The 14,042-nt window shown below is 38.1% G+C and overlaps 2 protein-coding genes across 2 annotated transcripts; both read right to left on the bottom strand.

Moving 5' to 3' along the window:
- Positions 1-2,974: 2,974 nt before the first annotated feature.
- On the bottom strand, positions 2,975-3,928 carry LOC119819463 (olfactory receptor 1002). Its single transcript, XM_038337682.1, has one exon. The coding sequence runs from the start codon at positions 3,926-3,928 to the stop codon at positions 2,975-2,977; it is 954 nt and encodes a 317-aa protein (XP_038193610.1).
- A 6,608-nt stretch (positions 3,929-10,536) lies between these two features.
- LOC119819568 (olfactory receptor 9G4) lies at positions 10,537-11,475 on the bottom strand. Its single transcript, XM_038337817.2, has one exon. It carries the CDS (start codon positions 11,473-11,475, stop codon positions 10,537-10,539), a length of 939 nt encoding a protein of 312 aa, XP_038193745.1.
- Between the last annotated feature and the right edge of the window lie 2,567 nt (positions 11,476-14,042).

Genomic DNA, 14,042 nt, shown 5'->3' with positions numbered 1-14,042 from the left:
AGCCAAGGGTATACAGAGAATGCCCTCCTCAAAAGTCAAGATTTTTCTAAGTACTTTCATACTCAGCCTTTTTGATGTGACAGTTTCAGTAGATTGAGAAGAGACATGTAAATTTTTTTTGAGGTGGAATGCTGCTAGCTCAGAGAAGCTGAATAGCAAGCAGCTAACTTTCTCACTTTGCCGGCATCTTCCAAATAACCCACCATCCTTCTCTCTGCCCCCACTCAAAAACCCTTGTTACACCTGGTTCCTCCTTACCGCGTCTTGTCAGCTACTTGCTGACTCAGCCTCCTGCACGCAGGTTCATTTTATTCAATCAAACACATCTTTGAATTGTTAACAAAAGCAGTAAGGGAAAAAAATGCAGCACACTTTAAACTAATATTCCTTTGGGACCTGTGATCTCCAAAAACTTTCTGGAGCCCAGGTGTGACATGTAAATTTATACTAGAAGATAACTTAGGCGAATATTATTTGAAATATGAATATTTCTTAATATAGACATGAGAAATGTTAGAAATAGTTGATCAATGCATGTAAAATTAAATACAATAAAGGCAAAGATGTTTTTATATATGTTCCATCATGAATCATATTTATAATATATAAAAGAGTTTTACATTGATAAATCAAAGGTTAAAAGTAGTTAATTTGGAAAATGAATGAGTAAACAATGAACATCAATGAGAGCATAAATCACCAAATATATGAAAGAAGGTTAATATTGTTTTATATTTCAATCAACTAAGGAAGAATAATTAATTGGTTAATGCAGTAGGTTCCAACTCACATGAAAAATTACAAGATTTTTTTAAAATTAATGATTAATGAGTTCCCTGTTTGACTATATACTTAGCTGGTGTTGCTGATGATCCAATCCTAATCCATAAAGACTTTTGGTAGTTTCTATTGGAAATGATAATTTTACATGGGTTTTTCTTAAGAAGACTCTTTTAGATATCTATATCCCTTATACATAAGTGACAGTGCATACAATTATACATATTGCAATAGTATGTGTAGAAAAACAAGACTAGGAGAAAATAACTCAAACACCCAGCACTATAAGGAAAGATCATTAAGTTTTATAAATATTGTACAGTTTACAAAATGAATGACACAGAACAATTTTATATTGTTACAGTAGCATAAAAAATCAAATTGCAAATCATTTTGCTGTACTTATTAGATTTTCCAAAAGAGTAAAACTTACATACATACATTTGTGTAGAATTTAGGGAAATGCTGAAAGAACACACATTTAACTGATGATATATTTAGCCGATTGACACACATTATACTGATTATTTTGTCAAGAACAGAGAGACAGAAATTTAGAGCTTTGTTCAGCTATATGGATCCCAGTTCTATCGTCCTTTCTACTTCTTCTAGGCTCAGTTCGCGTGCACCCTTTCACCTTAGGACAGTCTACCGCTGTGTTTTTCTAGTTTTATTTATTGGAGGATATGACCAGATTCTGCTCACTGGGGGCATGCTTGGATGCATGGCAACTACTTCGTAAACAAAAGTTAGTTATCTATCAGGAATTAGGAATAAACCAGAAGCTGCTTCTCAAAATTTGTATGATTCTTGGCAGCAAACTGCACGGGCTTGCTTTTGAATCCATGACCCAAGTTAACTTCCCGCTTTGGCTCAGATGAGCTTCATCCTGTTTTGTTTTGTTTTTCTTTTTCATACCACTCTAGTTTTGAGTTTCACAACTTCTCCTGTATCGTAAGCGACAGGACTGCTTATGCTGATTAAATCCCTTTTCTGCTCTGCCTACCATTTGACGTTGTCAGCTTTCTGTGCTATTTGGGGTTTGGGCTGGGACGGTATCGCTGGGATGGAATGTGTTGCTTCCACATCTGGTGAGCTTTAGCAGCATGCTATGCCTATTTCGTTGTGAATATAGCTTGTGTGTGGTGTTCAAGCATCACCCTGGATCAGTTCTGAACAATGTTGCTGAGTTGTCTGTAACAGACCTATTGAGCACGAGTTGACACTGATTTCAAATATCACTTTGCTGAACTTGGTAAGGCATAATTCTTATTTATTTTTGTTGATAGATCCCAACTGACCAATGGAAGAAAAGAATCATGTGAGCAAGGGAGGTCAAGATTATGATGGGGAAATCTACAGAGACAGCTGAATCAAGCTCTTGGGAATCAAGAACTCTAGACTGACAGCTGTGGAGCCTGCATGGGACTGAACTAGGCCCTCTGCTTGTGGATGACAGTTGTGTAGCTTGGTCTATTTGAGAGGCTCCTAGCACTTGGACCAGGGTCTACCCCTGGTGCATGAGCTAGCTTTTGAACAGATTCAACATTAAGTATTTTGTCTTAGTTCAGTGAAGAGAGACCCTAACCAAGGCAACTCTTACTAAGGAAAACATGTAATTGGGGCTGGCTTACAGTTTCAGAGGTTTAGTGTATCATCGTTATGGCAAGAAGCATGTCAGCATTCAGGCAGAAATGGTGCTGGAGTAGGAGCGGAGAGTTCTACGTCTTTATCTACAGGCAGCAGAATGAGACTGCCACGCTAGGCTTTGCTTGAGCAAGTAAGACCTCACCCACCTCCACAGTGGCATATTTCCTCCAACAAAGCCACACCCACTCTAACAAGGCCACACTTCCTAATAGTGCTATTCCCTATGGGCCAAATATTCAAACACATTAGTCTATGGGGGTCATTCTTACTCAAACCACCACACATTATGAATTATCCTATTACAGAAGATAATTTAGGGACTTGGCTACCTGTAAACCATAGCTGAAGTATGAATTTCATTGCTTACTAAGTTTTATTGTTTCAGAGCTTAACAGTCTATTATTTTTGGTTACAAAGCCTCATAGTTTTGCTAAAGTTGAACATTCTATAATCCATACATCTCAGTTTAAAGATCTGAGCTTCTTGTGACTGAAAGGAAACTCTGAAATAGGAAATTAGATCTGTTATCTAATAATGTTTATATCTATAACATTTTATCTTGCAAGTTGTAGCAAAATTGCTTTTCAAATGTCCTGATGAATGCTTCTTTGACTTCCTTATTTCTCAGGCTATAGATGAACGGGTTTAACATAGGGATAACAGTGGTGTAAAATAATGACACAACCTTATTCATATCCTGAGAAAAGCTGGTGCTAGGACACACATAGATAAAGAAGAGAGTCCCGTAAAGGATAGAGACAGCTGTCAGGTGTGAAGAGCAGGTGGAGAAGGCTTTGCGCCTCCCATCAGCAGAGTGGATTTTCAGGATAGTCATGACAATGTAAATGTAGGACACCAAGATGATGATGCCACTGAATACACCCAGGATCCCAGCCAAGACAAAAAGCAAAAGTTTATTCACCTGAGTATCTGCACATGCCAGTGATAAAACCGGGAGAAGGTCACAGAAAAAGTGATTGATGAGATTTGGACCACAGTAGGGCAGGAGAAAGGCAAAAGTTATATGTACCGTGGTGCTTATAAGGGCTACGCCATAAGGCCCTATTACTAGTCGCACACAGACCGTCTGGGACATAATGATTGTATACAGCAAAGGCTTACAGATGGCGACATACCTATCATATGCCATGGAGGCCAGGAGGAAACATTCCGTCACTACAAACTGGCTGAATAGGCAAAGCTGGACAGCACAACCTAGGAAGGAGATCACTTTTCTCTCCACAAAAATGTCAGACAACATCTTGGGACTGATGACCGAAGAGGAGCAGGCATCCACAAAGGACAAGTGGCTGAGCAAAAAGTACATGGGGATGTGGAGTCGAGTGTCCAGGCAAATGAGAATGACCATTCCCAGGTTCCCAAGAAGCGTGACAAGATAAACACAGAGAAATAGCAGGAAGAGGAGAATTTGGAGCTGGAAGGAGCTGGTCAATCCCATGAGGAAGAACTCGGTCACTGCAGTTTGATTTTTGTGCATTCTTCTGCATCAATCTATTATGAGAAAGACAGAATTTTGCTTTTGTCTATGGTAAATTCACAATTAAAGTTTAATTTTTGTTAACTTGAGTTTTACCCTTTGTCTTCCTGCTAGTTATTAGGGCTGCCTTCTCCAGAGCTTGGGCACCTCTAAGCCAGTAAAAAACCTCACTGGGGACTTTGATTTCCTCATTTTTCTTATGTAATGAAGATTTTAGACCTACAATGTGAACTTTGGAGATTATGACACAATGTCTCCTAACTAACTTCACAAGGATATTTTAAAAACATCACATAAGAAAAAGTAATTAGATGAATCACTGAATTAAGATTATTTTAACCAATGTAAGGACAGGCAAGTGTTATGTGTATAATTTTCATTCCTACACACATATCCTATAGAACTATATCTCCATGCTTTCTAAGACATAATTTATAATGTCTCAGTTATAAAATTGTATATTAAGAAAAGAATACAAACCTTTTGTATAGGAGTCACATAAGTACGTGGTGTGCTCTCTGTCATGCATTTTCCATATAAATCCTTCATACCACAGCCTTAACTCCTCATATATTCTGTGGCCCCCAAAGAAGGGTTCAATCTTAAATACTGATTGTAGACAGGATCTTTGGAGAGAGAAGTGAATGATTTAAGAATAAAAACAGACATTTCATCTTCATCCCAGAAAAATAATCTATATCCACATAGTAAACCATACATAATTGTTCCTAGAAGCATCATCTACAGTAGCCAAGAATTTGAAACAGACAAAATTCTTCTAAAATTAGTGAAATATTCAAGTACGATACAGGCAACAAGGTAAGTGGATATTTAAAGCATTTTACTGATTTGAAAGAAGTCAGGTTTGATAAAATTAGGAAAAGATTACCAAGGACATGACTACATCCCCTTTGCTTTCTAAGCACCTGTGTGCTTTTCTAACTTAAGCACTTATTTAGCAAGAATGACATCACTTGGAGAAGCAGGAGAAGATAGAACAGTGCAGTAAAACTAGGAAAGAGGGGCATGCAGTTGAAACGATCACAGCTATTACAAAAATTGTACAAAACAACCTCATTATGGGCTATGACCATAGTGTGTCTGAAGGTATCAGCATGTATTCGACTGGTGTTCTTTCTGGCAGGAAAAGTGGGATTACTGAAAGCTGTGAATGAGACTTTGTGCTTTCCAGGCTCATCTCAGACACTGAGCTAACTGAGAATTTAAATAAGGTTGGTCAGAAAATCTTTTAGAATTAAAAATGCTTCAACGTTTTTATACTTTCTAGGTGTAGAAACTCACTTCTGAGTACTTATGCTTTCCAGACTCACCACAGACACTGAGCTAACTGAAAATTTAAATAAGCTGACCCAAATGTGTTTTTTATAATTATAATTAAAGGAACATCAAATGGGTGAATAAATTAGATCCCAGTGAAAACAGATTTCTCAGCTCTAACATTCGATTAGCCAATAAACCTTTCTTCATACTGTGCTATCCCTATGATAACTCACATACGCCTGCCTCGACAGAAATCACATTATCATGTACATTCAAGCTATGCCATTTGAAGCAAAAGACATAGGTGGGATAACCAACCAATGTCTAATTTTATTTTTCATGGTGTGGTGGTATTTTCTTTCTGCTGTAACAAATAAAGCTTGCGTGAAGATCAGAGAAGCAGAGCAGTTAGCCACTAGTTCTTACCTCAGGTCAAAGGGGTGATCCTGTCCCTACAAATCCTCAGACTGAAAACTGAGTTCTGGTCTTATCCTCTCCACCCAGCTCTCTCATCCCTGTCTCCCCCTCCCTCATGTTGGGATTAAAGACGTGTGATCCCAAGTGCTGGGATCAAAGGCTTGAGATCTGTTCCTTTTTTAGACTGATTCAATCTCATGTAGCCCAGGGTGCTCTTGAACTCACAGGAAACGTCTACTTCCCAAGTGCTGGCATTAAAGGTCTGTGCCACCACCACCTGACCTCTATGGCTAACTGTGTCTAGCTCCACACTCTGATCTTCAGGCAAGCTTTATTTGTTAGATCACAAACAAAATAGCACCACACACGGTTAGCTAACAAATGATATTTTCCCAGGTCTCTGACTTCATTTTAGTTACCTGGTCCCTGAAGGTGTTTATGTATCATTAATTCACATTTCAGAAGAAATTTGCCACATAACCATCTGCTAATGTAATAGTGAAATAGCAAATTTATAGTTGCTTATATGAGATCAACTTACCTTGGAAATTACACCTGTTGTCTTTCCTGGTTATCCAGAAGTATAAATTCTGTATTATAGCATCCTGAAGCTGAACTTTAAAAAGATGTTCGCTGATTTAATTTTGTACAGGATGTAGAAAAGTATTTTCTAAAGACTGGGAATAATTAGTGTCAACTCCCTCAAGAAATTGGAATCCCAGGAGATAAGGTCTATGAGGAAAATGTTAACAAATTTTTATTACTAGATTTATTAGACTCTAGATCATAAATAAAATTTGCATAGATGGAGATTGGGATATCTCAACATTAGAACTCACGTGCAGTCCAGATTCATTCCCCAGCATGCTCACACAAAAGTCTACATACAATAGGATATTTTGGCATATGTATAAATTGTGAAAATGTTCAATCTAATTAACATATTTGTATTTTGTGATGACAACACATGAGACCTATGCTCTTAGACAATTTCTTGTATATAAAATATTATTAAGTAGAATCACCTCGTTGTACAATAGATCTAGAGAATGTAGCAGAATTACTGTTTTTGGAAAATAATATTGAAGACTGAGTCAAATAGAAGTGTCTAAAATAAAACCCTTGCTTCTGTTGCTAGAAGTATTCTCCATCCCACTGGTCCCCCAGACTGGTTTTCTCCACCTGCCTGTTCCTGAAGCTGATTATGAATAGTCATTCTGAGGCTTACTATTACTTACATACTCTTTTGCCTCATAGCTCAGGCTTATTATTAACTAATTCTTACATCTTAAGTTAACCCATTTCCATAATTTTATATTTTACCATGAGACTCATGGTTTGTTACTTCACATCTCTTGCTTCCTTGGTGGCTGATGACATCTGCCTGAATCTGCCTTCTTTCTCCCTGCATTCAGATTAGTTTTCCTGCCTAACTATATTCTGCCCTGTCATAGGTCAAAGTAGCTTCTTTATTAACCAAAGGTAATAAAACATATTTACAGCATACATATCTCCATATGTAATATATGCACTTTCTATAGATAGAATTTTAAAATAAAGACAATATTTTTAAAAACTTGATTTAAATGTGCAGCCACAATTACTAGAGACTGAGATGGCTGGAAGAATTACCAGATGTTGGAGGACGAATATTAAAACACAGATAGATAGAAAATAATATGTTCCAATAATCTTTAGCTCTGTAATATCTTACCAATCAGTGTATCTAAGGTATATATCATTTTCTGTCATTTATCATCATGCACAGGATTGATTTTAGTAGGAGAAACCAAGCCTCAGAAAACAAGGACAATAGAATATGTTAGAATCACTTAATGTGTCTGAATGTGGGAAATCAATTGAGATACTCTGGAAAGAGCAATGAGGATGATATTTTGTATGTGATTACCATACAAGAAGGAGGAACAGTTTTATGTTTGGAGAGTGAGAACACTTTTGACCCCTTTGCAACTTGAGAGAGAGGAACCAACACCTCATCATTTAGCTATTGTTACCACCTTGTTTGGGTTCTGACATGTACTTCCCTCATTATCTCCACAGTGATTTTACAACCTAAATCAGATCATAAATGTTCTTACTCAAAATTCCTGGGTCTTATGATCAGAATCAAATTTGAACCTATTTAGTCTGGAGAGCTCTGGAAACTCCAGGCTACATTTATCCTCCAGAATTCTAAGGCTGAATCCAAGTCACACATGCTGTGCCCAGCCCAGTGTGGTAAGTCTCTTGGATCCTATTCTTCCATAATCCAAAGATCCCAGTGACCCGCATCTCTGAAGACAAAAGCAATTCCTTTGCTGGATGTTTGTCTCAGTTCTTCTCTTCCAGACTGGCCTATAGTGAGTACTACCTTCTAGGTGACGTAATTTATGATCTCTATAGCCATGTACAGGCACCTGCTTGATGCACAGGTCTTGTCAAGGAGGTTGTGCATCAGTCTTGTTGTGCTCTCCTATACCTGAGGACTTACCAATGAAGAACTATTAACCAACAACACATTATATTGGGTTCTTTTGGAGACAGCATCATTGATGACTTTTTCTGCAATGTCTCAATTTTGGTGAAGATGGGGTGTGATGTCAGGGAGAGTTACCCATCTATGATGTGCTTCTTCTGGACCCTAATGCCAATACTCCCAACCTGCTCATCATGGTCTTCTGTCTCTTCATTATTGTTGCCATTCTGAGGATCCACTTCAGTCAGGCCCACCTCAAGGCTTTCTCCACAAACTTCTAGCATCTCATCTCTGTGAACCTGTACTGTGGCTCCATTCTCTACATCTACTCTTGCCCAAGTTCCAGTCACCCTCTGGAGAGGGACACAATGGTGTCTACCTTTTCTGCTGTTTTATTCCCAAGGTTGAACTCCGTGATCTACAAACAGTCTTGAAGAATAATGATGTGAAGGAAGCTCTGGGAAAAATCTTCAGTTAGCTCCTTGTGAAGTCTAGGTTGACACATGCTTTGTGAGCCAGGACTACATGATAACAAACTACATGGGGCTTTTTGAAACTCAACAGAAGATGTCTCATTAGTGTACATGTTTTTTTAGTAGTGTAACAGTTTTGTCTTTTAATATAACTTTGTGGATTTTATTGTCATGTCTTCATTTATGTACACAAGTGTATACAATGTACTTTCTCTCATTTGCTTCGTATTAGTTGCTGAGAAATTGAACTTCAGTCTGCTATCGGCTATCAATTTACATTATCAATGCGGTTTTAAAACACAAAATTTTGTAATTGGATGTGAAGTAGGAAAATTTATAGTACTTTATTATTGGATTGGTGCTTATTTATTCTCCCTCCTAGTACTGATCCAGCTCTTGTCCTTGCAAATAGGTATTGTAGATATATGAAGGAAACACCTTATGAATTATTAATATGTGTACAGCAATCTGCAATTTCTCATAGATACTAGATACTGGTAGGGATTCCTTACTGAACAAAAAATGTGTAATGTCAAAACTGGTTTTGGGGATGGAGGATGACAATTATGTATGAGAGAATAATTGTAGATAAAAGGCAAGATGAGAAACTTGGAGATAGTTTACCTGATGGAATGAACTATTTTTTATTGGCTGTTTTTAAATTTTACTAAATATATAAATGTGCTCATTTTGTCAATTGTAAAAATAAAATCTAATCTCTGATAGAGAAACCCCCTTTTAATATTTGATCTAGAAACATAATAACTAACCCTGCTAAGCACTAAATTTTAAGTATAGTATTTTAAATGTTGTGTCTAGAGCATTGTTTCATTTATCTGAATATAAGTAGAATCAGCTTGAAAAGGCAGCAGAGGATTTGCTTTAAGATATTGGCCCACACTATCCTAAAATATCATCCGGTGGGATTCTAAAAAAAAATCACTATATAACATGCTGATGGATCTACTGCATTTATTGATGGAACTTAGCTATGAATGCGATTATAGTAGGTCCTTGAAGGACGCTTAGGCAAAGGCTTCTGCCCTTTGGTATCCGTTTACTAGGGACTTAAGGCACTGAATTCATGTGAAGGTGCTGGCTCAGAGCCAGGGGTACCAACTACTTGATCTCCAGGATTTCCCATGGCAACATAAACAGCTTTGTTAGGGCTGGAAATGCTCTGAGAATTCCCCTGCTTGTCCCTAAGAAACAACCAGGGAGCTGCTGGATCTGGACAGATACAAGCTAAATGACCTTTTTTCTCTTTTATCTTAAAGTCCCCCCCCTCATTGAGCCATTTTAATATGTGACCTGAGAAGGGGTCCTGTCAAGTACCTACTCTACCTAGGAGACTACGCACTAGCTAGGGTGATATGCACCTAGGACTCATATTTGTTTCTTACATTTACAAAGGGTTTTAGTGCTACTTTTGGCTGCACCTCATAATCTCAACAACTCTTAAAGTCTTTATCTAATACTACATTGATATAAAAGATACGTGCTTTAAAAAGTGTGCTTCTACACATTTCATTTATGCTTTATTACAGAATTTATTGGAGGTGGCACCGTACTAAAGAAAATCCTACACACCCAAGAATCTTAGCAGTCTGAATCTTCTCAGGGAGCAGCAACGATGTCTTGACAAACTTAAAATTAAAGTATATCCTTTGAAACTGTAATTTCTTTCTCTTAAATATTTCAGAATTAATGAACAAGAAAAATTAAGAGACAAAATATAATATTGAAGAACATTAAATAATCAAGTACTTTAAACTATAAGTATTGAAATAAATTATGTTGCACACAGTATAAAATAATAAGTACAAATCATTTGCTCAACCTTTCATGGTTTAGCGGATCATTTCTAGAATTTAATTGAAAGGTCCAAACATGTGAGCACACGCAAAACTGAATTACTGGGACAATAAATTAACACAGCACTTAGCAAAAGGGGATAAGCTTCATGTGTGTGGTCGTATTGTCTGTGTTGCTTTTTTGAAGGCCTCTTTGACGTCTTTGTTTCTCAGGCTGTAGATGAGAGGGTTGAGCAACGGATTAACTACAGTGTAGAAGAGGGCAGCCACTTTGTCCTTTTCTAGAGAGTAGGTTGAACTAGGCCTTGAATACATGAAGAGCAAGGAGCCATAGAATAGCATGACAGAGACCAGGTGAGAGGCACAGGTGGAGAATGCCTTGCATCTTCCTGAGGCTGAGCGGATCCTCAAGATAGCCAGGAGGATGTTGAAATAGGAAACGAGGATGGCAAGAATGCTGGAGAGCACAGTGAAGCCCACCACACCCAGGAGGACCTTTTCATAGACACGGGTGTCTGTGCAGGACATTTTTACCAACGGTGGTGCGTCACAGAAGAAGTGATCAATAATATTTTTACCACAGAAAGTTAGCCGGAAGGTGTTAGCAGTATGGGCTATGGCATTCAAAAACCCTCCTATGTAACAGCCAGCCACCAGCCCCGTACAGAGAGAAGTAGACATGATGCTTGAATAAAGCAATGGGCTACAAATTGCTGCATGGCGGTCATAGGCCATGGCTGCCAGCAGATAGCACTCAGTGTAGGCTACAACACAGGAGAAGAATAGCTGAGCCCCACATCCAGCCAAGGAGATGCGTTTGTCTTCTGAGATACAAGTGGCCAATATCTTTGGTGTATATACAGAAGTATACCAGAAATCCAAAAATGATAGATTGCCGATGAAAAAGTACATAGGTGTATGTAGTCTAGAATCAATACGAATTAAGACAACCAATGTCATGTTCCCTGATAGTGTCAACAAGTAGATGGTTAGAAATATTCCAAATAGAATCAGCTGCCAGCGGGGGTTTGCTGAGAAGCCAACCAGGATGAATTCAGTAAGGACGGTTCGATTGTCCACCTTCATGTCCCCAGAGGAGAGCCTGGTCATCAGTAAACATTGAATTATGATAACAAACATATCAGGTAGTTCAGAAATTACTAGGAAGCCTAATAGATTTTAGTTACTATGTTGGATTATAGACTTTTAGTCTGTCATTTTGAAAAATCCTTGCAATTGTGGTATGAATGACTTTCAAATTAGGGATTTTATATAGTAGCTTTAATACAGGGCCTGAAATAGATAAGATAGATAACTTATAGAATTTTCAATAAACAACTGGCCTCCTTTCTGATTACATAAAGAATATATACATGAAAATGCCCAGAAGAAAGTTTTATCAGTAGTCACCACTTATAAAACTGAAATACTGTGAGCTGGACATGGTCTCATAGACTTATACACAGGTTACTGAGACAAGAGTATCCTAAATTCAGGTTAATCTTAAGGTTTTATAGTATCTCCAACAGAAAATTCACACACACACACACACACACACACAAATTTAGTATCCTTTCATAATTAATTGAGAATATCTCATGTGTCAAGAGTTAAACATTTATACACGTTATTCCTTCTAGTGTAGCAAATTGAAATAACACACATATGAATCATTGAATTATATGATTTACTTAATTTTCATAATTCTTATCATCTTTGCATAGCTCAAGTGGCATTTCATACTTCACAATGTAATTGGTGAAACCCGAGTGTGTAGAATGTAAGCAACCAGTCACACAGCCAAGTCATCAACAAAACAGATATTTAAGTCTTGAATCAGCTTACCCAGGAGTGTGTGCTGAGAAACTAGCTCTGACTAAGAAACATAAAAAATTTCAGTATGCTACTGTGCCATAGACTATAAACAACTGTAATGACTGTTTCAAACACTAGGAAAATATTTTGCACATTCTCCCATGCAAGAGTATTTAATGGGGCTAGTGAGCTGTCTCATTAGGTGAAGTATTTTGCAGCCAAGATCAACTTTGGCCCTCAGGAACCATTTGGTAGGAAGAGAGATGTGATTCTTTTCCAAGTTGTCCTCTGACCTCCATATTTCTCTCTCCTCTCTCTCTCTCTCTCTCTCTCTCTCTCTCTCTCTCTCTCTCTCTCTCTCTCTCTCTCTCTCTCTCTCTCTCACACACACACACACACACCCCTGTAATAGAAATGTAAATAAAATGAAAGAAAATATGAATGCTTGAGGACATGATAGTGTTACATTTAATCCAGTTATAATGTTACACACTGTATCTGAATAGCAATGCTACATAAATTTGCAGTTTTTAATAAGTTTTGGGGGGGGTTCCAGTAAAAATTAATTTAAATTTGAAATAGTGGAGAAAGGAAGTAAGAAAGGAAGTCAAGAAGATAGGGAAGCCAGAAAGCAGGATAGGAAGAAGGATGGCAGGATGGGAAGATGGAAAGAAGGAAAGAAGGAAGGAAGGGAGGGAGGGAAGAAGGGAGTGAGGGAGGAGAGAAGGAAGTAAGGAAGAAGAAGGGAAGGAAAGAAAGGAAGAAGGGAGGGAGGGAGAAAGAAAAGAAGGGAGGAAGAAGAATGGATGGGAGATGGAAGGAGGGAGGGAAGGAAGCCATGCTCTCAAAGACCATTGTGTGTCCTGTATGATTATTTACCCATGTTCTTCCAAATTTTGTCCATGGTTACTCTAAAGCTATAATCCTTTTACAAAGTAAAATCACTTACTTGTCATTTTATTCCAGCTGATGTGAGATACAGAAGCATTTGTCAGGCATTTTCTTATGTAGCAGATACTAAACACCAGGAAGAACTTTTTATTTTACTTTTTGCTTGTAATATATTGAGGAGCTATGAACCATGAAGTTAGAAAGTTGCTCTCACAAAAATTCTAAGAATTCCCCAAATCACAATCAAGATCAGAACCACAATGAAGAGGGGATTTTTATTTCTAGCTGCTAAGGCAGAATGACAATCCAGAAACTGATAGAGGTTGCTGATGGTTTTCAATTTTCAAATATTCTCCTTTGAGCAAAGCCAGTCACTCTTGTCACTAGGAGGCTGCACTCATTGGTCTTATGTGTCCTCTTCACACTGAGGAGGCAAGACACTTGGCGTTTTCCACTAAACATAGAATTCAACCGATGCATTGTGGTCCGTGTAGCTTATGGATGTAAAGCTAGTCTACTTCTCTCACTACCGCTAAGCTATGCATTGCCCCCATTAGTGTACATGGTGCCAGCACTTGAATTCTACCCTTGAGGTTCTGTCAGCGGGCTGTAACTTACCTTGAGGCCACCACTCTCACCAGTTCTCCTTTATTTGGGAAACAGACATACTTGACACATCTGATTTGTCCATGATGTACAACATGGCACGGATGTTTCACAGTGCCAAGCTCTCTTTGTCTTGCTCCTGTACCGTGGATTTGTTGTTCTGGACATTCCCTAATCACAGGACTTTATCTCCTAACACTCTCCATAACCTCCCACTCTGCTTCAACCTCTTTTCTTTCCCTTACTCAAACATGACATTTGTGTGCAGTATCAAAGAACGTTTAGCAGAGCATTTCCTGTCCCTGTAACACTAACAGATGGACATCTTCATGGTTAATATA

Source organism: Arvicola amphibius, chromosome 7 (genome assembly GCF_903992535.2).
Source record: "Arvicola amphibius chromosome 7, mArvAmp1.2, whole genome shotgun sequence".
NCBI lineage: Eukaryota > Metazoa > Chordata > Mammalia > Rodentia > Cricetidae > Arvicola > Arvicola amphibius.
Note: the sequence above shows the minus strand (reverse complement) of the source record. Positions and strands in the feature narration are given on the sequence as shown.

Bases quoted from the DNA above. Each gene is read 5' to 3' on its own strand.
- LOC119819568 (XM_038337817.2), bottom strand. From the start codon at position 11,475: ATGAAGGTGGACAATCGAACCGTCCTTACTGAATTCATCCTGGTTGGC.
- LOC119819463 (XM_038337682.1), bottom strand. From the start codon at position 3,928: ATGCACAAAAATCAAACTGCAGTGACCGAGTTCTTCCTCATGGGATTG.